The 24309-nt window shown below is 39.2% G+C and overlaps 1 protein-coding gene across 1 annotated transcript in view; it reads right to left on the bottom strand.

The window, feature by feature from the left end:
* LOC127216524 (vomeronasal type-2 receptor 116-like) overlaps nucleotides 1-24309 on the bottom strand; it is a 59822-nt gene that overhangs the window by 5694 nt on the left and 29819 nt on the right. Inside the window, exons 2-4 of the mRNA XM_051177225.1 lie at nucleotides 2539-2830; nucleotides 1394-2200; nucleotides 351-569 (exon numbers count right to left, since the gene is read on the bottom strand). Of these exons, the coding sequence (XP_051033182.1) occupies nucleotides 351-569; nucleotides 1394-2200; nucleotides 2539-2830 (1318 nt within the window). The remainder of the gene's footprint in view (nucleotides 1-350; nucleotides 570-1393; nucleotides 2201-2538; nucleotides 2831-24309) is intronic.

Here is a 24309-nt window from a genome sequence, read left to right as displayed (position 1 = left end):
CCTAATCAATCACACAAAAACACCACAGGCCTTCTCATAGTCAAACCTAGTGAAAGTATTCGCTCAGTTGAGGTTACATTTTCCTAACTGACTCTAGATTGTATCAAGTTGACATAAATTTATCCAGGACAGCATACTGAAATAGATATTATATTTATAGTATGAAATAAATGGACATATTTGAAAACAAATAGGTCTAATAAGAATCAGACAGGAAGAAAGTCCTTTCTATTGATTTTCATTTTGTATATATAGATAGGTCCCAAAAGAGCAATGAAGGTCATGGCACTCAGAAACATAATTCTGTTATTCCCATACAGGTGAAAACATTAGAATGAGATGAAACCCACCTCTGTAAATCCTGAAGCCCATTGTATCATGTGATCAGATAAAGAAAATTGTGGAGCCTTTGGAAAAAATGTCCCTACTTTCACATATAGTGCAAGACCTTTTGGAAAATTCCAAAAGTTTAAAATGTCATATTCTGCATCTGGTTTCCTTTTCCAGTTGAGAACCACATGGTCTCCAACAGGATTGGTCAATTCTGTGTTCTTCAGAAAGGGGTGAAGCTAAAAGAAATGCATGACTCTATGATAAATAGGCCCTAGAGAAGTACAACAAAGCCAGATTTAGGAATAGTCTTCCACTGATTTTCTTTTCTTTTTTTTTTATTATCTTCCACTGATTTTCATCCATGATACTAAAAGCAATTTTCACACAGGTAGCAATGATGGTCAGCAAATGTAAGAGTACGTGAATGGAAGCATCATTATTTTTCTAAAATATTACTCATTTTATCGAGAAAACTTATAATCAAGCACTCCTTAATAATAAATTTGCACTAAGACAAAACTGAACTTCTTGGAAAAGATAAATACATCCAAGAAAAATTTCAATACACTAGAGTTTTCCTGTATGAAATGAATGTGTGTTTGTTCTTAAATTATAGTTATTAATTTTTGTTTATTTAAAATTATTTAAATCATAATTATGTTTTAAAATCATGATCATTATTTAGAGTAATTATAAGTGATAATTTATTGACCATAATCACTGTACATGTAATAATATGATTTTAGCACATAGCATTTTGACCAGACAACTGTCCATGGATATATGAATTTTTCACATTAAACCTTTTACCATGTGAAGATTGTGAGGTTCTTGTAATTAAATTAGGATAACTTAAAAGAGATTTTCTTCTTCACATAAATACCCCATTCAACAAGCAGAAACATTTTAATTCTCTATTGGTTACTAGGCCATAAAACATACACTCTATCTGTTGTGAATTTCTTGACAAAATATTCTAAATTATTGCTAATTTTAATGTATTTATAAAGCTTAAGAGTGTCACATTGTTGATATCATAATACTACGTGTGTTTCATTACCTGCCAGGGCAAGAATACCATCTCTTTCCCTTTTCCATGATGTTGAATTTGTAATTGATTGAGAGTCATTTCATGCAGACTGTGGGCCACAGCATACACAGCATTGTAAACATTGTAACTTTCTTCACTCATGGCTATGTCAAATATATTTCCAGGTAAGAATACCAAAGAAGCATTGGGATAGCAGTAATCCAAAATTTTACAATACTTCCTTGAAAATGAGCAGTTAAAGAACATGTGCCACAATATATGAAGATAAACATCTTCTGGGAATTTGGAAGGGTTGGCTGTTTGAATAAAAGATGTAAAATTTACAATCTCCTCACGATGGTGGGAAAAAATTAAAGTTCCATGCAATACATCTAAGAGGAAATATTTATCAAATGTGGAAATATCCCATTTTGAGTTTAGGACCCAGACTTTCCACATAAGTATTGCCCTATTTATATTCACTATTAAGCTCAATAAAGAATCAGTGTCTCCATAAATGATAATCACATTTGCTGATGATTCCAGAATCTGCATCTGATTTTTCCAGGATTTTGTCAGAAATGAGCCCCTGCTGATGAGAACCATTTCCACAAATGCTATACATATTCCATTTTCATTCATATCCTTTCTTAAGTCAGATAGAATTTGAGTAGCTTTGTGGTCATCTGCAATGAGGAGTCCCACCCAGGTCCACTGGAAATAAACCATCAAAGAAACTATGCCCAGTGACAGAGATGTGTCCATGTTGGCCACTTGGTACAGAGAAGGAAACCGGCCTTGGTCATTCAAGATACTATCAAATGGCCCAAAAGTAAGCTGGAAGGGAAACACAATCAGAAAGAACAGCATTGTCATAGCATTCAATTCAACCTGAAAAAAAAACAGAGCCTGTTAAGACAAAGATCTGTTTCATCCTTATTTTGAAGTCAGAGATTTGTAATCATTTTTGACATTTTTGACTACACTGAGAGGTTCAACAGTGTTCTGCCTATTCTTGCTTTCCCCTTCCCTGTATTTGACACTGCAATAATGTAGATCTATTACCAAGTATTCAGTAATGAGTGATTTGAATCTCCTTCATTTTCTTTTCCAGCCTCTTGAAATGTCATAAATGATGAGCTGCATTTACACTCTTTAACACCACACTCCCTCACCTGTGGGAATTTGTAGATATCCAGCAGTGTTCCAAAGCATTCAGATATTGTCCATGACATTCCTGTAAGCACAGCAACTGACTTTTTCTTCTTTGCACAAGTGTAATTAGGGATGTAAAGTATATTGCCTGTGAGCCAAGGTAAGAGATTTTCCAGAGTGAATCTTTCACCAAAGGGAATATTATATATTTCAAATCCCAGAGATGTGTTGGGTAAAAGATGAGGATTGCTGTTGATCTCCTCAATAGCAAACAGCATGGCCAAAATACATTGGTAGTTCCTCAGTTTAAGCCTGCATATAAGATAGAACAATTTTAGGAGAAAAACAATTACTACACATATTTGCAAACTTAAGGTTATGACTTTGACAGATTGTATGTCACAAACCCCATGGATTAATAACATATTCCCATGAATGGCTGGAATTAGAGTTCAGTTTTCTGTCATTACAATGAGTTAAAATCCTGAATGTGGATCTCTCACTGTCAGGATCTTCAAAAGGGCTTGGTTTGCCTTACAGTTGTGTGAAATTATCTCCACAAGTCAGGAAGGGTTTCTTAAATCTCCTAATGTCCTATACAACCACGAAAAGCAAATGGTTTTTTATTAAACCATGAATTTACTAAGACATTGTCTTGATTAAATACGATTATCCAGCTCATTCTACCTTTATAAAAAAATAACCTACATTTCTGTAATAATATCATTTTATCTTTGTGAATGTATGACTGTTGTTTGTATATAATACATGGGCAAATATGTTTCTGTGGGCTAGTGTTTGGCCAACAGTGTTTTATTCATTAACCAGTATGAGAAACATATTTACAGAATGACATCTCCCATCAGGCTAGATAAATAGCAACAATACTTGTTGTTCGATCTTCCACCTTTTTAAATAGAGACCTCTTTGTTTCTTCTGCTGTGTAATCCAGGAGACAGCCCATGGACTTGTAGTTATTTGGATGCCTCCACCTTTCACTTTGCAAAATGAACAATGTGTGTACCAAAGGTCAATGCAACGTCTTTATATTCTAATTTAATTTTTCATATAATAGCTTGTGTTTGAATATTTCCCCCATCTAATCCCTCCCAGATTCTTCACACCTCCTTACTAACCCACCTTCATTATTTTTCTATCTCTGTGTCATGAAAATACAAAAACAAAAAATTATAAATCCAAAATGAACAACTAGAAAACACACAAAAAAAATTCTTTTAATTAAAAAGTGCACAAAATCTTTTAGTTAGTTTTCTGTTGATCTGCTACTCTTGGGCATTTGGTCTGACCTGGAATGTGGTTAATATGCAGAGTGCTAAACTAACAAAGACAACTTTTCACTTTTGCAACAGATATCACTTTCTTTTTTTAAATTTTATTTATTTATTTTATATAACCAAGTCCATTTAAATGAAAACAAACATTTACAGACAATATTTGGGAATTTGGGTGTCGTTCTTTCCAAACTACTTCCTGCTGGTAAGGGGCGCTGTCATGGGGGATTCGAAGAAGATTCAGAAATCCTGGCTGTAGTCTGTAAGGCTGCTTTGTCCAGCTGTTTTGAATGTAGGATCACCTGGTACTCTGTTTCAGGTGGTCTGGCTTGATCAAACCACATTATGGAAGGAATCCACAGCTTTTCATTTTCTGTGGAAACAAAAATAGAAATCCTTTTCCCCAGTAACTTGTACTTGAACTTAAATTTTGGAGTCAAAGCATTTTTTTAATTTAATTTATTATTTTACATGTCGATCCCAGTTCCCTCTCCCTCCCTCCCTCCCTCACTTCCTCTCTTCCTCCTTCCCTCCCTTTTACTCTCTCTGCCCTCTCACATGCACCCTAACCACCCTCCCCTCCCATCCCTCCACCCCAATTCCATATGTAGGGGAATGCCATCCAGTTGGGGTCATGTAGATCTGACAGGTCATGTGAAGTAGGGACTAGGGCTTCTCTTTCTCTTCTGTCTCTAGATTAAGGCAGTTATCCCTCCATGAGGGATGTGTTCACAAAGTCCTTTTGTGCACCAGGGATACATCCTGGCTCCACTGTCTGAGGTCCCTTAGACTGCTCAGTCCTTCTGGATGAGATCCATATTCAGGGGGCCCTGAGTCAGTCCCATGCTGACTTCCCAGCTATCAGTCTGGTGGCCCATTGGCTCCTCCTTGATCAGGTAAGCTGTCTCTATGTGTTTCTGCCACCTGGTCTTGTCCTCTCCATGGCATCTGAGTTCTACTTCAACTCAGTGTTCAGGTATGGGTGTTTGCTCCTGTTTCCAACAGGCATTAGTTGAGGGCTCCATGGAGAGGTTAGTTGTTGATTTCACTCTCCAGGAAGGGCATTTATGGTAGCCTTTCCACTGAAGCTCAGATTGTTAGTTGGCAGCAGGCATGTAGTCCTCTAGACCTTTCTTTGTGTTCAATTTTATCTTCAAACCAATATTGGCTCCCTCTTTTATGTTCTCTCTCTCTGTCTCTCTCTCTCTCTCTCTCTCTCTCTCTCTCTCTCTTTCCTGTCTTCTATTCCTAACCAGGCTCAATCTTCCTGGTCGCCAATGTTTTCCTTTCCTCCCCCTCGTTTTCTCCTACTTCTCTATCCATTCGCTGCCCCCCCACTTCACCTGAGCTCTGTGGGACTTGTCACTTCTCAGTTCTGTGAGGGACTTTATATGAATCTCTTAGACTACACCTTGTATCCTAGTTCCTCTGGTGGTGTGAATTATAGGTTGGTGATCCTTTGATCTAGGTCTAAAATCCATATATGAGTGAGTACATACTGTGTTCCTCTTTTTGTGACTGGGTTACCTCATTCAGGATGGTTTCTTCAAGTGCTGTCCACTTGCCTGAGAATTTCAAGATACCATTATTTTTTTCTGCAGAGTAGTATTCCATTGTGTAGATGTGCCACATCTTCATTGACCATTCTTCAATTGAGGGGCATCTAGGTTGCTTCCAGATTCTTGCTATTACAAATAATGCTGCTATGAACATAGTTGAACAGATGTCTTTGCTGCATGGATGTGGATCCTTTGGGTATATGCCTAAGATGAGGATTGCCAGGTCCTGTGGTAAACTAATTTCCATTTTCCTGAGAAACCACCATACTGATCTCAAAAATGGCTGTATGAGTTTGCACTCCCACCAGCAGAAAAGGAGTATTCCCATTTCTCCACATCCTCTCCAACATGAGTCATCACTGGTGTTTCTAATTTTAGCCATTCTGGCAGGAGTAAGATGGTATCTCAAAGTTGTTTTGATTTGCATTACCCTGATAGCTAAGGATGTGGAGCATTTTCTTAAGTGTCTTTCAGCCTTTTTGATTTCCTCTATTGAGAATTCTTTCTTCAGTTCTGTACCCCATTTTTTAATAGGGCTATTTGGTGTTGTGTTGACTAGTTTCTTGAGTTCTTTGTATATTTTGGAGATCAGCCCTTTGTCAGATATAGGATTGGTGAAAATCTTTTCCCAGTCTGTGGACTGCCATTTGGTCTTGTCCACTGTGTGCTTTGCCTTACAGAAGCCTCTAAGTTTGAAGAGGTCCCATTTATTAATTGTTGCTCTCAGTGTCTGTGCTGCTGGAGTTATGTTCAGGAAGCAGTTTCCTATACCAATTTGTTCAAGGGTACCTCCTACTTTCTCTTCTAAGAGGTTCAATGTGGCTGGATTGATGTTGAGGTCTTTGATCCATTTGGATTTGAGTTTTGTGCATGGCAACAGACATGGGTCTATCTGCAGTCTTCTACACACCCTCATCCAATTGTGCCAGCACCATTTGTTGAAGATGCTGTCCTCACCCCATTGTATAATTTTAGCTGTTTTGTTGAAAATCAGGTGTTCATAGGTGCGTGGGTTAATATCAGGATTTTCAATTCGATTCCATTGGTCTACCTGTCTATTTTTATGACAATACCAGGCTGTTTTCAGAACTACAGCTCTGTGTTAGAGCTTAAAGTCAGGAATGGTGATGTCTCCTGAAGTTCTTTAATTGTATAGGGTTGTTTTGGCTAGCCTGAGTCTTTTGTTTTTCCATATATAGTTGATTATTATCCTTTCAAGGTCAGTGAAGAATTGTGGGATTTTAATGGGGATTGAATTGAATCTGTAGATTGCTTTTGACAAGATTGCCATTTTTTACTATGTTTTTCCTACCTATCCAAGAGCATGGGCGATCTTTCCATTTTCTGGTATCTTCTTTAATTTCTTTCTTTAGAGCCACAAAGTTCTTATTATATAGGTCTTTTACTTGTTTGGTAAGCGTTACACCAAGATATTTTATGTTGCTGGCTATTGTAAAGGGTGTTGTTTCTCTGATTTCTTTCTCTGTCTCTTTGTCGTCTGAAAAAAGTAGGGATACTGATTTTTTTGAGGTTATCTTGTATCCTGCTAGTTTGCTGAAGGTACTTATCAGCTGTAGGAGTTCCCTGGTAGAGTTTATTGGGTCGCTTATGTAAACTATCATATCATCTGCAAATAGAGATAGTTTGACTTCTTCCTTTCCAATTTGGATCCTCTTGATCTCCTTTTGTTGTCTTATAGCATTAGCTAGAACTTCTAGTACGATATTGAAGAGATATGGAGAGAGAGGGCAGCCTTGTCTTGTTCCTGATTTTAGAGGAATTGGCTTAAGCTTCTCTCCATTCAGTTTGATGTTGGCAGTTGGTTTGCTATAGATTGCTCTTATTATGTTTAGGTATGTTCCTGTTATTCCTGATCTCTCCAAGACCTTTATGATGACATATACAGCATAGAGAGGGTAACAGTATGAAAAAGACTTGCACATGTTTAAGACAAACAAAAATCAACATGGAGAAGGAAAGGGGGACTTAACGTTACACTGTTAACAAAGAAGCTGTTTGATATTGTACCTGGTAGGAGGAAAGACCAGCTTTCTTTAATGTTGTTACACTTGGAATATCACCCACAGTATAGTAGTAGGTTCTCCTCCAGAGACCATGACCTGTCTAACATTAGGCTATCAGCTTGATATTAATACTAGAAACAAATATGATGTTCAGGAAAGGTCCAAAGACTCAACAAGAAAATTATTGGTTACTTTCAATGATTGGTTTTAACAATATTGCAGCAGTAAGCATATGTTTCCATGCCATTCATCATTGTAGCTCACAAGATCCATAGATGACTATTATGAATATTTATATTTATCCTATGGAAGTGTGCACAATACCTTCTAGCATTGTGAAAAGGAACCATTATGTCTGAAGTTTTCATGTCAGTAGCACCTTGATTTCCCCATGCTCTGTCACTTCAGAATGTGTTGTTCATCAATAGTGTACTAAGATCCAGTTTCAGATGATAAAATATTTGGGAGTGTTTTGGAACTTTACCAGTCAACAGTCCCAGAAGACATAGCTGATTGTTAAAGTGTCTTTTTTATATTTTGCCCCTTGTGCCTCTTAGGAACACTATTGTACTGTTATAGAATAACTCCATTTTAACTATTGTATATATTTATAAAAATGTATTTTGGAAGTTTCTATAATAGCGATTTTCCATAGACTATTATTTATCCTTCCCAATTTCTATTTTATAATCTGCAATACTCTCTCTTACTCCAACTTATTTCTCTTCCTGTTGTATTAATTCTATTAACATAACAACAGTAATGTATATCTCCCATCCTTTGAAAGAACTTCTTCATGATATATAGAGTAGTTTCTTGACATCTGTGAGAATTTGAAATGAAACAAAATATATATAAAAAATATTTAAAGTCACTTCCCTCATCCCTGGTACTTCTGGGGCCCACTGCTCTGGGTAAGAATTGAGCCATTTAGGATATCAGTATGGCAGTTCCTCAGAAAAATGGGAATTAGTTTACCACAGGACCCGGCAATCCTCCTCTTAGGCATATACCCAAATGTTCCACATCCATGCAACAAACACATGTGCTCAACTATGTTCATAGCAGCACTATTTGTAATAGCAAGAACCTGGAAGCAACCTAGATGCCCCTCAATTGAAGAATGGTTAATGAAGATGTGGCACATCTACATAATGGAATACTACTCTGCAGAAAAAAAAATAATGGTATCTTGAAATTCGCAAGCAAGTGGATGGAATGTGAAGAACCCATCCTGAATGAGGTAACCCAGTCACAAAAAAAGAGGAATATAGAATGTACTAGGCAACATAGCAAACCTCAACAGATACAAAAAGAAAATTTTAATAGCCCCCTGTATCTTATTAGACCATCATGCATCAAAGTTGGAATTCAACAACACAAATTGCAGAAACATTACAAACACATGGAAACTGAACAATGTACAATTGCACCATTCCTAGGTCAAGGAAGAAATAAAGAACTTAAAGATTTTCTAGAATTCAATGAGAACAAAGACACAACATATCTGAACTTATGGGACACTTTGAAAGCATTGCTACAAAGAAAGTTCATTGCACTAAGTACCCATATGAAGAAAACAGAGGATAGTCACATTACAGAATTAACATCACAACTTAAAGCCCTAGAACTCACCCTGGAGGAGTAGATGCCAGGAAGTAATCAATTTGAGGGCTGAAATAAATAGAGACTAGGAAAACAATACAAAAAAATTAATGTAACAAACAGTTGGTTTTTCAAGAAAATCAACAAGATAGATAGACAAACCTTTATACAAACTAACCAAAAAGCAGAGAGAGACAACATGTAAATCAACAAAATCAGAAATAAGAAGGGGGACATAACAGTGAACACTGAGGAAATCCACACAATTTTAGGGTCATACTTTGAAAACATATACTCCACAAAATCGAAAATTCAAAGGAAATGGATAAATTTCTAAATAGCTATTACTTACCAAAATTGAATCAAGAACTGATAAGCAATTTAACTAGACCTATAACCCCTAATAAAATAGAAGCAGCCATCAAAAGCATCCGAAACAAAAAGCCCAGGGCCAGATGGCTTCAGTACAGAATTCTACCAGAAATTCAAAGAAGAACTAATACCAATACTTCTCAAATTGTTCCACACAATAGAAGAAGAAGGGTCATTACCAAACTCTTCTTATGGGACTACAATTACCTTGGTACCCAAGCCACACAAAGATACAACTAAGAAAGAGCACAACAGACCAATATCCCTCATGAATATTGATGCAAAAATACTCAATAAAAGACTGACAAATCAAATCCAAAAACACATGAGAGAAATCATCCACTATGATCAAGTATGTTTAATCTCAGGGATGCAGGGATGGTTTAACATATGAAAATCTATCAATGTGATCCACCATATAAACAAACTGAAAGAGAAAAATCCTTTGATCATCCAATAGATACTGAAAAAAGCCTTTCCCAAAATCCAACATCCTTTCATGATAAAGGCCTTTGAAAGCTCAGGAATATCAGGAACATACCTAAACATAATAAAAGCAATATACAGTAAACCAATAGCCAACATCTAACTGAATGGAGAGAAGCTTAAGGCAATTTCTCTAAAATCAAAAACAAGAGAAGGCTGCCCACTCTCTCTGTATCTCTTCAATATTGAACTTGAAGTTCTAGCTAAAGCAATAAGACAACAAAAGGAGATCAAGGAGATACAAATTGGAAAGGAAGAAGTCAAACTATTTGCAGATGATATGATAGTTTACATAAGTGACCCAAAAAACTCTACCAGGGAACTCCTACAGCTAGTAAACACATTTAGAAAATTGGCAGGATACAAGATTAACTGAAAAAAATCAGTAGCACTAATATATAAAGATGATAAAGGGGCTGAGAAAGAAATCAGAGAAACATCACCCTTGACAATAGCCACAAACAACATAAAATATCTAGGGGTAATGCTTAAGAAACAAGTGAAAGACCTATATAGCAAGAATTTTGTGTATTTAAAGAAAGAAATTAAAGAAGATGCCAGAAAATGGAATATTCACGCCGATGGTCGTGGAAGCTGAAGTCCTAAAATGTGCTCTTGGAGGCGGAGCGAGGATTGCACAACTTGGCCGGATTGGAGCTCCTGTTGAGCTGCTCAAGATCCAAGCGCATATGGGCGTGTTTGCACAGGCCGATGGCTCGGCTTACATCGAGCAAGGCAACACCAAGGCGTTGGTGGTGGTCTACTGGCCTCAGGAGATCCAGAGCTCCAGGTCTCTAGCCTTGCCTGACCGGGCCCTAGTGAACTGTCAGTATAGTTCAGCAACCTTTAGCACCGGTGAGCACAAGCGAAGGCCTCATGGGGACCGTAAGTCTTGTGAGATGGGGGTGCAACTATGCCAGACCTTTGAGGCAGCTATCCTCACACAGCTGCCACGCTCTCAGATGTGCAGGTGCTGCAAGCAGATGGTGGAACCTATGAAGCATGTGTGAATGCAGCCACGCTGGCAGTGATGGATGCTGGGATACCCATGCGGGACTTTGTATGTGCATGCTCAGCTGGCTTTGTGGATGACACAGCACTGTCAGACCTCAGCCATGTGGAGGAAGCAGCTGGAGGGCCCCAGCTAGCCCTGGCCCTGTTGCCAGCCTCGGGCCAGATTGCACTGCTTGAGATGGATTCAAGGCTGCATGAAGACCACTTGGAGCAGGTTCTAGAGGCTGCTGCCCAGGCAGCCCGAGATGTGCACACTCTGCTGGACCATGTAGTCCGGCAGCACGTGCAGGAGGCCTCTATCTTACTGGGGGACTGAGTGCCAACCACCCATATCCAGAATAAAGGCCTGTTCCTCTACTGTACACACCTTATTATACAGCACTTCAGAGCAGCTCAGAGCCCCTGAAGAGCAGAGTATGTCCCTACATGGTGAAAGAAATAAAAGACTTTAATCTGTAGAGTAAGGATGTGGGAAAGGGGCAGGAGAATAATTCTTGCAAGCAGAATATAGAAAATCATAAAAAATGGACATTGACATGGGAGGAAAGAACAGAAATTATGAGAACAAGAAAGTTACTATGGCGATGGGGCTAGTGGTCATGCTAGGCTGATTCTGTTAAATAGGGCTGGTCACTGAATCATCAGTCTTTTGTGAAATAAACTGAAGTCTCTCCCAGGTTATGGCCCATATCAAGGAAATGGTCCCCAACCCTGGAACAGATGGTTCCAGATAAACGGTCCTGCCCGGGTCATACTTGGCCAAGGGACAGTCTGGGCTCTTTCCAAGCCATTCTATGGTTTTTTTCATCCAAAGGAGAACAGGTTACACCTGAGTGATCTCTCAAACATGCCCCATGCATGTATGCTGATTGCGGTCTTTCTCTATAAAAAGGGAGCCTGAACCCTTTGAGGGGTGTGCGGCTTTCCCCGAGATCGCTGACACTCGTTCAATAAATACCTCTTGCTTGTTGCAAAAAAAAAAAAAAAAAAAAGAAGAAGAAGAAGAAAAAGAAAAAGAAAAAAAAGAAAATGGAAAATTCTCCTATGCTCATGAATAGGTACGATAAACATAGTAAAAATTGCAATCTTGCCAAAATCAATCTACAGACTCAATGCAATCCCCATCAAAATCCCAGCATAATTCTTCACGACCTAGAAAGGTTCATACTCAACTTTATATGGAAAAACAAAAGACCCAGGATAACCAAACCAACCCTGTACAATAAAGGAACTTTAGGAGGCATCACAATCCCGGACTTGAAGCTCTACCACAGAGCTATAGTCCTGAAAACAGCCTGATATTGGCTCCAAAATAGACAAGTAAACCAATGGAATTGAATGGAAAATCCTGATATCAACCCACACACCCATAAACATCTGATTTTTGACAAAACAGCTAAAATTATACAATGGAAGGAAGAAATCGTCTTCAATAAATGGTGCTGGCACTACTGGACAATGATGTGTAGAAGAATACAGACAGACCCATGTCTATCACCATGCACAAAACTCAAGTTCAAATGGATCAAAGACCTCAACATAAATCAAGCCACATTCAACCTCTTAGAAGAGAAAGTAGGAGGTACCCTTGAATAAATTAGTACAGGAGACTGCTTCCTAACACCAGTAGCACAGACACTAAGATCAACAATTAATAAATGGAACCTCCTCAAACTGAGAAGCTTCTGTAAGGCAAAGGACACAGTTGACAAGACCAAATGGCAGCCTACAGACTGGGCAAAGATCTTCACCAACCCCACATCTAACAGAGGGCTGATCTCCAAAATATACAAAGAACTCAAGAAACTAGTCAACAAAACACCAAATAACCCTATTTAAAAATGGGATGCAGAACTGAATAGAGAAATCTCAATAGAGGAATCCAAAATGGCTGAAAGACACTTAAGAAAATGCTCAAAATCCTTACCCATCAAGGAAATAAAAATCAAAGCAACTGTGAGATACCATCTTACTCCAGTCAGAATGGCTATAATTAGAAACACCAATGACAATTTATGCTAGAGAGGATGTGGAGAAAGGGAAACGCTCCTCCACTTCTGGTGGGAGTGCAAACTTGTACAGAAATTTTGGGGATCAGTATGGCAGTTCCCCCAGGAAAATGGGAATCAGTCGACCACAGGACCTGGCAATTCCCCTCTTAAGCATATACCCATATGATCCACATCCATACAACAAAGCCATCTATTCAACTATGTTCACAGCATCATTATTTGTAATAGCAAGAAACTGGAAGCAACCTACATGACCCTCAACTTAAGAATGGATAAAGAAGTTGTAGCACATTTACAGAATGGAATACTACTCAGTGGAAAAAAAACAACGGAATCTTGAAATTTGCAAGCAAATGATGGAACTTGAAGAAAAGATTCTGAGTGGGATAACCCAGGCACAAATAGAGGAACATGGTGTGTACTTACTAATATATGAATTCTAGACATAAAGCAAAGGATCTCCAGCCTATAATTCACACCGCCAGAGAAACTAGGATACAAGGAGGAATCTAAGATTCATACAAGGTCCCTCACAGAAGAGGAATGGAAAAAGTTCTCCCGAGCATATTGGGAGTGGGGCTGGGCAGTGAGTGGAGGGGAAGTTAGGAGAATGAGAAGGGGAGGAGAGGAGAACATGTGGGACCAGGAAGATTGAGTCAGGAGATGAATAGATGAGAGTGAAAAAAGAAATACCATAATAGAGGGAGCCATTATTGGTTTGAATAAAAAACTGACTCTAGAGAAATGTCCACAGACCTACAGAATGACCCCAACTAACAATCTGAGCAACAATGGAAAGGCTACCATAAATGCCCTTCCCTGATAATGAAGTTGATGACTACCTTATATGCCATCGTAGAACCCTCATCTAGTACCTTATAGAACTAGAAGCAGACACCACAGCTAAACATTGAGCCGAACTTTTGGAATACAGTTGCAGAGAGGAAGGAGTGGTAAGAAAAGGGGCCAAGACCAGGCTACAGACCCACAGAGACTGCTGACCTGAACAAGGGGGAGCTCATGGACCCCCCAGACTGATAGCTCGGAAACCAGCATTGTATTGTTTCAGACCCGCTGATCATTGGTCCCAGTTATAAGGGCTATGCAGTCTTAGGGACCTCTGACATTGGACCAGGATGTATCTCTTGTCTCTGGGACTCTGGGAGCACATTCCCCATGGAGGGATACCCTCTTAGCCTAGAGGCAGGAGGATGGACCTAGTCCCTACTGCACATGACTTGACAGATTTTGATGATTCCTCAACCTCCCTGTGGAGTGGGTAGGGAATGGGACAGGAGGGGAGTTGGGGTCATGGGAGGTAGGGAGGTAGAGGAAACTGGGATTGATAGGTAAAATAAGAAAAAATAATAAATATATATAAGATATTTAAATTCAACATTCACATATATGAGATAATGTCTGATGATTGTCTTTTTGCTTCTGACTTACCTCACTCAAAATAGGGTTTCCTGGCCTTATGTTTACATGACAATTCTTAATTTAAATTTTCTTGATAGCTGTGTAATGTCATTCTGAAATATGCCACATTTTCTTTATACTTTCAACAGTTAGTGACCTCTGGTGTTTCTATTTTCTGGTGTTATAGAGTGGAGATGATGATGGATGAGCTCATATCTCTGTAGCAGAATATAGAGTTCTTTGTTTTACATTTATAGAAGTTCTATTTATACCATTTTAGGAACATCCATGATTTCTATTGTGATGAAATAATTTCCACTCCCCCAGCAGTAAGGAAGTATTCTCTTTTGTCTACATCCACAATAGCATGTAAAGTTCATTTCCCTATGGGGTAAAGTTGTTGATAATTTGAAAAAAAAAAAATCTTTTCATATCAATTTTTATTTTGTATTTTGAGAACTATGCATAGTCCTATGCTTCATTTAAAATTGTGTTGATTGATATTTGGTATTTTGAATTCTTTCAACACTGTGGACACTTGAAGTCCTTCAGGTGTATAGCTAATAACAATTTTTCTTTTTTAGATTCTGTAGACTGCCATTTTTCTTGAATAAGTTATCCTTTGTTGTAGAGGAACTTTTTGCTTCATGAGGTCACATTTATTAATTGTTATTCTTAATTTGTATATAATTAATGATTCTACTGAGAAATTCCTTTCTTGTCCAATGAGATCAGGTGCATTCCCTACATTCTCATGTATCAGATAGAAGGTATCAAGTTCCTTGCTCTCTCCCTCTACATATATTTTTTCACTGAAAAGTTAGATTTTTATTTAAAATGTCTTGATCACATTCATGCTAGTAGACTCCTCTACTTTTCTTTGATACTCAGATTGATCTTTTACAAAAACAGTATTTCAATACCAAGTTATGCTGTCACTATATTCTTTGATGTCTGTTTTGTTTTTCACTAGATTATGGTCAAATTATCATAAGATGCATTGTTAGAGAAAATATCCTAACCCTGTCCAAGTATCTGACATTAGCCATTCATTACAATTGTAGGAATGAATTTGTTCTCCACTTCCCTTTCCATGCTGGGATTTGCAGTTTGTTTAATACTATTTCCATCATTAGCATTGCTTGGAGTCTATGAGCTGTCTAGGATTTGGGATCAATATTGGGGTCAGGTATGGTGTGGTCTTGCGGATCAGGACTTAAATCCAGTCACATCGAGGTTAGTTATTTCCATTATGTTTGTCTTTATTTGTGTTCTTTTTTTCTTTCTTTCTCTTTTTTTTTTTTTTTTTTTTTTTTTTTTTTGTAAAATACTAACCACATACAAATTACTGAGATGAATGGTTTATTTGCCTTACAGGTTACAATCCATCATCAAGAGATATCAAGACAGGAACCTGGAGACAGGAACAGAAACAGAGAACCTAGAAGAAAGCTGTTTGTTAGCTTAATACTCAAGAGCTTGTTCATTCTGCTTTATTATGCCATCCAGGGCCAACAGCCAAAGGGTGGCATTCCCCTAAAGAATCTGGGTCATCCAATCTTAGACAATAATCAAAATATGCCTAAAAGAAAGAGAGAGGGTCCCCTCTTCTCAACTATGTTGAGGTTTGTGTCAACTTGATCAAAGCACACTATCACACAAAACTTTTATGTTGATATTAATAACATGATACAAAACAAAAAAATAAAAACTATCATAGCCTTTGAAATTTTTTAGCAATTCAAAAGTTTGGTTGCTTTAAAATATCAAAAGTCACTTTGTTCCCCTAGATACAATCCCCAGTCTCACCACCAGCTTTTCAACAAAACACTTGTGGAAGTCTACCCATACCCCCGCTCCAAACTCCTGATGTCTCTCCTATCTTCCCCTTCTAACCAGCCCTTGCTCCTACTTGTTGCTTTATCCCAGACCCCAACTCTTGCAGGCACGCTCAGCTAACTCATAGGCCGTATCTGCCAGAAAACCATGTAAACTGCCTATAGATCTTCTTTTCTTCCTTGGTTTCCCCAGATACAACCCCCAATCTGTGAAGCAGACACCTGTTGCAGCCTTCCCTACCACCAATATTCCATCCTCTGTGGATATCACAAATATTCTCTCTCTAACTGCTCCCTTGACTGAGTGCTTTATCCCAGCCACCAACTCCCTCAACCATTCCCTGTCAAAACAGAGGCTGCTGTTCCTCCAAGCAGAAGAGGTAGGCTGAAGGTGAATCTATGCCTCTTCTCTCTCTTCTAGAACCATTTTCCTGTATCATCTCTAAATCATCTCTAAAGCAGAATACTTGCTTTAGTCGCTTTTCCCTCCCTGACCACACCCTCACTGGATGACAAAGACCTTCTCCTCCAACTTTCCTCCACCCCATTGATCACAGTTTTCCAGCCCCTTTTAAAAACAGGTATTCCCTATGAATACACCACCTAGCCAGGCCAGGGGAACAGGTAAGCTAACTGAAGACATTCACCACTCTCTCCTCTCCTTCAAACTCAACCCATCCAGTCTTATCGCTATCTCTGCAACAGGACACATGTGGCAGCCTTCCTTACCCATTTGCCCACATCTCCTGGTGATCCCTGAACCATCTGCTCATAACTTTCTTCTTTATTCTAGCTTCTAAATCCAGCAAGCATTCCTAGTTAAGCCACAGTCCACTCTTAACAGTGAAGCAAGAATGGTATCTGAAGATCTTTCCCTCTCCTTTGATCCCTCTAGATCCAATGCCCCAAGTTCATCCTCATAGCTATAGCTTTCACCTCTGAGATGATCTCTCTTCACTGTCTTCCCCATTCAAGGAAGAAAGAAATCAAGCATATCCTGGATGAACACTGCTCTTCTCCCTTCTGTGAATCACTTCAGAGAACTAGCCTATCCCCCTTCCTAAATGCCAGCTCACAATATATATATTTATTTGCTTATTTAGTTAATCTTATTTTAAATATCGATCCCAGTTCCCTCTCCCTCCTCTGTCCCTCCCTCCCATGCCCCCCACCCACCTTCCCATCCCATTCCCCCCACATTCCACAGAGAGGGTGATAGCTTCCAGGAGGGGTCAACAAAATCTGTCAAGTCATTTGGAGAATGGACTAGGCCTTCCCTCCTGCCTTTAGGTTAGGAAGTATACTTCCATGGGGAATGTGCTTCTAAAATCCTTTTGTGCACAAGGGATACATCCTGGTTCCACTGTCAGAGGTCCCTTAGACTGCCCAGACCTTATAACTGAGACCCATGTTCAGGGGGTCTGAGTCAGTCCAATGTTGGTTTCTCAGCTATCAGTCTGGGGGCTCATTAGCTAATGACAGGTCTGCTGTCTCGGTGGGTTTCTATAGCCTGGTCTTGTCCTCCCTTGATTCATTTGGATTCCAGTTCTGCTCAGTTTTAGCTGTGGGTGTCTGTTTCTGTTTCCATCAGCTACTAGATGAGGGCTCTATGATGGTGGATAAGTTAGTCATCAATATCATTATCAGGGAAGGGCATTTATGGTAGCCTTTCCACTGTTGCTCAAATTGTAAGCTGGGGTCAGTCTTATAGGTCTCTGGACATTTCTCTAGAGTCGGTTTTCTCTTCAAACCTAAAATGGCTCCCTCTTTTATGGTCTTCCCCTGACCCCGTCTATTCCTCCCCTGACTCAATCTTCCTAGTCCCACATGCTTTCCTTTCCTCCCCTTCTCTTTCTCCAAGCTCCCTCTCCACTCACTCACACACACACACACACACACACACACACACACACACACACACACACCGCCCTGCTCCCAATATGATCAGGAGATCTTGTTCCTTTCCCCTTCTGTGAGAGACCTTGTATAAATCTCTTGGATTCCTCCTTATATCCTAGTTCCTCTGGTGGTGTGGATTATAGGCTGGTGATCCTTTGCTCTGTGTCTAAAATCCATATATGAGTGAGTACATACCATGTTCCTCTTTTTGTGACTGGGTTACCTCATTCAGGATGGTTTCTTCAAGTTCCATCCATTTGCTCGCGAATTTCAAGATTCCATTAGTTCTCCCCCCGCCCCCGCTGAGTAGTATTCCATTGATTAAATGTGCCACATCTTCTTTAGAGGGGCATCTAGGTTGCTTCCAGGTTCTTGCTATTACAAATAATGCTGCTATGAACATAGTTGAACACATGTCTTTGTTGCATGGATATGCATCATTTGGGTATATGCCTAAGAGGAGGATTGTTGGATCCTGTGGTAGACTGATTCCCATTTTCCTGAGGAACCACCATACTGATCCCCAAAATGGCTGTACAAGTTTGCACTCCCACCAGCAGTGGAGGAGTGTTCCCCTTTCTCCACATCCTCTCCAGCATAAGCTGTCATTGGTGTTTCTAATTTTAGCCATTCTGGCAGGAGTAAGATGGTATCTCAGAGTTGTTTTGATTTGCATTTCCCTGATAGCTAAGGATGTTGAGCACTTTCTTAAGTGTCTTTCAGCCTTTTTGATTTTCTCTATTGAGAATTCTCTCTTCAGTTCTGATTTTGGATATCAGCCCTCTGTCAGATGTAGGGTTCGTGAAGATCTTTTCCCAGTCTGTGGGCTGCCATTTGGTCTTCTCAACTGTGTCCTTTGCCTTACAGGAGCTTCTCAGTTTGAGAAGGTCCTATTTATTAATTGTTGGTCTCAGTGTCTGTGCTACTGGGGTTATGTTCAGGAAATGGTCTCCTGTACCAATTTATTCTAGGGTACCTCCCACTTCCTCTTCTAAGAGGTTCAGTGTGGCTGGATTTATCCAGAGGTCTTTGATCCATTTGGACTTAAGTTTTATGCAAGGCGATAGACATGAGTCTATTTGTAGTCTTCTACACACCATCATCCAGTTGTGCCAGCACCATTTGTTGAAGATGCATTCCTCCTCCCTTTGTATACTTTTAGCTGTTTTGTCAAAAATCAGGTGTTCATAGGTGTGTGAGTTAATATCAGGATTTTCAATTCCTGTCCCCATACAGAACAGTCCTAGTACTCTGATCCACAAACCACCCCACCCAGAACCTGCCCTCCTCACACCCTGTGTCCTACTGAGCCTACTGCTCCACTGCTCTGGTTGAGCACTAAGCCAGAGTGCTGGTCCAAAAACCCCTCCACCTCCAGGTAATTTCCTGGATCTCCTCTGAGCACACTGGGCCTGCCTATCCACGAGAGACAATCCTGAGTCCCCGCCTGCTTGATATTTTATCCCCATCGCCAGACCCCTGCCAGAGGAGAGACCTCCTAGAGAGCTTGAACTACCCAGAGCTACAGACATCAAACTTCTGACCCACCTAAGCCCACCAGGAGAGTAGCATAGAGACAGAGAGACTCCATCTGCACCCACTGGAAGAAGCAATGGGAAAACTGCAAAACAAGAAAACACCCAACAAGCATGACACCACCAGAATCTAGGGACTCTACACCAACTAGACCTGAACACACCAAAGCATATGAAGCAGAAGAGAACGACTTAAAAAACAAAGATGATATGAGAAAATCCCTTAAAGAAATGGAAGAAAAAGCCAGCTCCCAATTTATAGAAACACATTTTATCTGGAAACTCTTATGGCCACACTGTCAGGAAATAAATAAAGTTTCCTACACACCTACACAGAGCCATCATACTCCCCAAAGGTCCAGAGAAGAAAACAGAACCTAATGAACAAAACATGCAACAATGACAAATCCAGAAATCAGTACCTAGACTAATAATCATCTTAATCCCATATGTCTAATTGCCAGCATGTAAACAATCAATAACAGGCAGGACAATGTGTCTCCACTGGAGCCCAGCTATCCTATCACATTGGGCTCTGAATATTTCAACATAGTTAAATCATTAAAAAAAACAGTAAAATAATCTGTATGAAGATGGTAGATGTCATTAAAAAGGATATAAATAAATGTCTTGAAGACATCCAAGTAAACACAAAAACAGTGGAATAAAATGAATCCAATTGTTCACTATCTAGAAATGTATATAGAATCAATAATGAAAACACAAAGGAAAAGGAAAAAACTCTAGAATTCAAACAGGAACTAAAGAGGAAAACTTCACCAACAGAATACAAAAAAATGGAGGGCAGAATCTTAGGTATTGATAGAAGAAATTGCTGCAGCTGTCAAAGAAAATGTTATCCATGAAATCTGAGACAATGTGAAAAGACAAAATCTAAGATAGGAATAGAGGAAGGAGCAAAAATCCAGTTCAAAAGTCCAGAAAATATTCTCAACACAATCATAGAAGAAAATAACCCTAACCTAAAGGATGAGATGCCTATAAAGATAAAAGAAGCTCACAGTACATCAAGTAGATCATGAAAGAAGCCCACTCACTCACAAGAAATATCAAAACAGTAAATGTACAGAACAAAGAATGAATTCTAAAAGCTGCAAAGGAAAATGACCAAGTAAAACATAGAGGCAGATATATGAGAATTATATCTGACTTCTCAATGGATTCTCTAAAAGCCAGAGGGGCCAGGACCAATTGCTGCAGACTCTAACAGATCACACAAATGGCAGCCCAGGCTACTATATCTATAAACACTTTCAATCATTATAGATGACCCAAATAAGATATTCCATGGTAAAGCCAAATTTAAAAACTATATATCTACAAATTGAGCCATATAGTTTCTGCTAGAAAGAAAACACAAACCTAAGGAGGTTAACTACAGCTACAAAAATACAGGAAATAACCACAGAGCAGCAAAATCAGAAGAATGGGAGCACACATAGACCCCTCTCACACACACCACCATCACCACTAAGAAAACAACAAAATAATAGTAATCAATAGTCTTTGGTCATTGATTTCTCTCAGTATTAATGGTATAAGTTCCCCCAATAAAAAGACAGACCAGCAGAATTAATACTAACACAGGATCCAACCTTCTGTGACACTTAAGAAACACACCTCAATACCAATAATCGACCTAACCCCAGGACAAAGGGTTGGAGAAAAAGTTATTTTAAGGAAATGAATTTAAGAAATAAGATTATGTAGACATATTAATGTCCATTAAAATAGATTTCAAACCAAAAGTAATCTAAGGAGATAGGAAAGTACACTACTTCACAAAAGAAAAGATCCACCAAGATGACACTTTAATTCTCAACACATATGCCACAAAGACAAGGGCACCCAAGTCTATGAAAGAAATACAGCTGCAGCTTCAATGTCATATTGGCCCTTTAATACCTCACTCTCATCAATTTATAGCTCATCTAGCTAAAAAGTAAGCAGAGAAATGCTGGACTTAACAAATATGAACCAAAGAGACCCAAAAGATATTTACAGAACATTTCACCAAAACACAAAAGAATATATCTCTTCAGCTTATAGAAATTTCTCCATGAGCTCTATAAAAATTGCCCACATATTCAGACACAAAGAAAGTGTCAAAGGTATAGGAAAACTGAAATAACTCCCTGCATCCTATCAGATCACTACAAATTAAAGATAGATATTAATAACAGAAACAACAAAAAGCCAATAAATTCATGGAAAATGAACATCTGTCTAGTGAATAAAAAAATTGGTCAAGACAGAAACCAAGAAGAAAAGTAAATATTTTCTAGAATTTAATGAAAATGAACACATACCATACCCAAATTATGGGACACAATGAATGGGGTTCTAAGAGGAAAGTTCACAGCACTGAATGCCTACCTAAAAAATTAGAGTGGTCTCATAATAGCAACTTAATATCACACCTGAAAGCCAGAACCAGGAAGCAAACTAGATGCCCCTCAACTGAAGAATGGATAAAGAAGATGTGGTACATTTACACAATGGAATACTACTCAGCGGGAAAAAAAAAAAAAACAGTGGAATCTTGAAATTTACAGGCAAATGGATGGAACTAGAAGAAACCATGCTGAATGAGGTAACCCAGTCACAAAAAGAGGAACATGGTATGTACTAACTCATACATGGATTTTAGACACAGAGCAAAGGATCACCAGCTTATAATTCACACTGCCAGAGAAGCTAGGATACAAGGAGGACCCTAAGAGAGTCATACAAGGTCCCCCACAGAAGGGGAATGGGTCAAGATCTCCTGAGCATATTGGGGGACAGCGAGTAGAGAGGGAGTTAGGAGAAAGAGAAGGAGAGAAGGGGAGGGGATAGGAAAATGTGAGGGACCAGGAAGATTGAGTCTGGGGACGAATACACCACAGCAAGAAAAGAGATACCATAATAGAGGGAGCCATTATTGGTTTGAAGAGAGAACTCACATTAGAGAAATGTCCAGAAACCTACAAGAATGACCTCAACTAACAATCTGTGCAACAGTAGAGAGGCTACCTTAAATGTCCTTCCCTGATAATGAGATTGATGACTACCTTATATGCCATCCTAGAGCCCTCTTCTAGTAGCTAAACACTGAGCCTAACTCCTGGAATCCAGTTGCAGAGAGGGAGGAGTGCTTAGTAAAAGGGTCAATACCAGGCTACAGAAACCCACAAAAATAGCTTACTTGAACAAGGAGGAACTCATGGACCCCCAGACTGATATCTGGGAAACCAGCATCCAACCAACCCAAACCCCCTGAATGTGGGTCTCAGTTAGAAGGCCTGGGCAGTCTAAGGAACCTCTAACAGAGGAATCAGGATATATCCCTGGTGCACAAAAGGACTTTGGGAGCACATTCCCCATGGAGGAATACTCCCTTAGCCTAAAGGCAGGAGGGAGGGCCTAGGCCCTACTCCAAATGGCTTGATAGATTTTGATGACCCCCTCCTGGAAGGCCTCACCCTCTGTATGGAGTAGGTGGGGAATGGGATGGAGATGTCGTGGGGGCATAGGAGGATAGGAGGGCAAGGAAACTGGGATCGATATGTAAAATAAGAAAAATAAGAAAAAAGTAAAATACAACAAGATTTTGAAAGGAAGAAATTCGAGTGTCTTTATTTACAGATAATATGATAGTGTGTGTGTGTGTGTGTGTGTGTGTGTGTGTGTGTGTGTGTGTACCTAAAATTTCCACTGCAAAACTCCTACAGCTAATAAACACTTTCAACAAAGCATCTGGATACAAAATTAAATCACAAAATCAGTATCCCTCATATGTGCAAGTACATAGTGGACAGAGAAAGAATACATTTCAGAATAACTTCATATAATTTAACATACCTTGGGGGCAATTCTAGTCAAGCAAATGAAATAGTTATACAGTTTAAAACTTCAAGTCTTTGAAGAACATATCAGAAGATGGAAAGATCTCCCATGTTCATGGATCAGTAGGAACAACTTAGAAAATTGGCTATCCTACCAAATGCACTGTTTGGACTTGACACAATCCTCATCAAAATTCCAATATAATTCTTCACTGACTTTAAAAGGTCAAGTGTCAACTTCAATGGAAAAATAAAACAAAAGCAAGAAAACTAAAATAATACTGAACAATAAAAGAACGTCTAGAGGTCTCACCATTTCTGATTTCAAGTTGTACTTCAGATATATAGTAATAAAAATCTCCTGAGACCAGATTACACAGAGACATAGGGTAAAACCAAATATTATTAGCCTAAAACCCAAAAAGTACCAGCTGGACTCCCTCCACTGGGCTCCATACTAGGGCCCAATGCCCTGGCAACTTCACCAGAGGCACACACTGGCGCCAAAACGTGGGACTGAGAATAGGGGACATAAGTGATGGACACCTGGACAGTGCAGAGGAATAGATACCACAAGTGTGAAGAGAGCGCTTAGAAAAAAAGAAGCAAAGTGTAGCGAGTGAATGTGCAAGTCAGGAGTAAAACTGTTTATAATTATAGAAATGGGACACAGAAGTAGCCAGCAGCTGACAGTACAGTCAATTAGAGATATCTTAAGAACAAAGGGAATAGCAGTTGAGCAGCAACAATTACAGAAATGTTTAGAATTTGTAAAGCAGGTATGTCCTGAGTTTCCCAACCATGGGGCTGTAGACTCCAGTGTATGGAATGAAGGTGGATCAAAGCTCCAACAGCATTATTTTGAGCATGGACCTGAAAGCGTATCTG

The sequence above is a fragment of the Phodopus roborovskii genome, unplaced genomic scaffold, assembly GCF_943737965.1.
Source record: "Phodopus roborovskii unplaced genomic scaffold, PHOROB, whole genome shotgun sequence".
NCBI lineage: Eukaryota > Metazoa > Chordata > Mammalia > Rodentia > Cricetidae > Phodopus > Phodopus roborovskii.
Note: the sequence above shows the minus strand (reverse complement) of the source record. Positions and strands in the feature narration are given on the sequence as shown.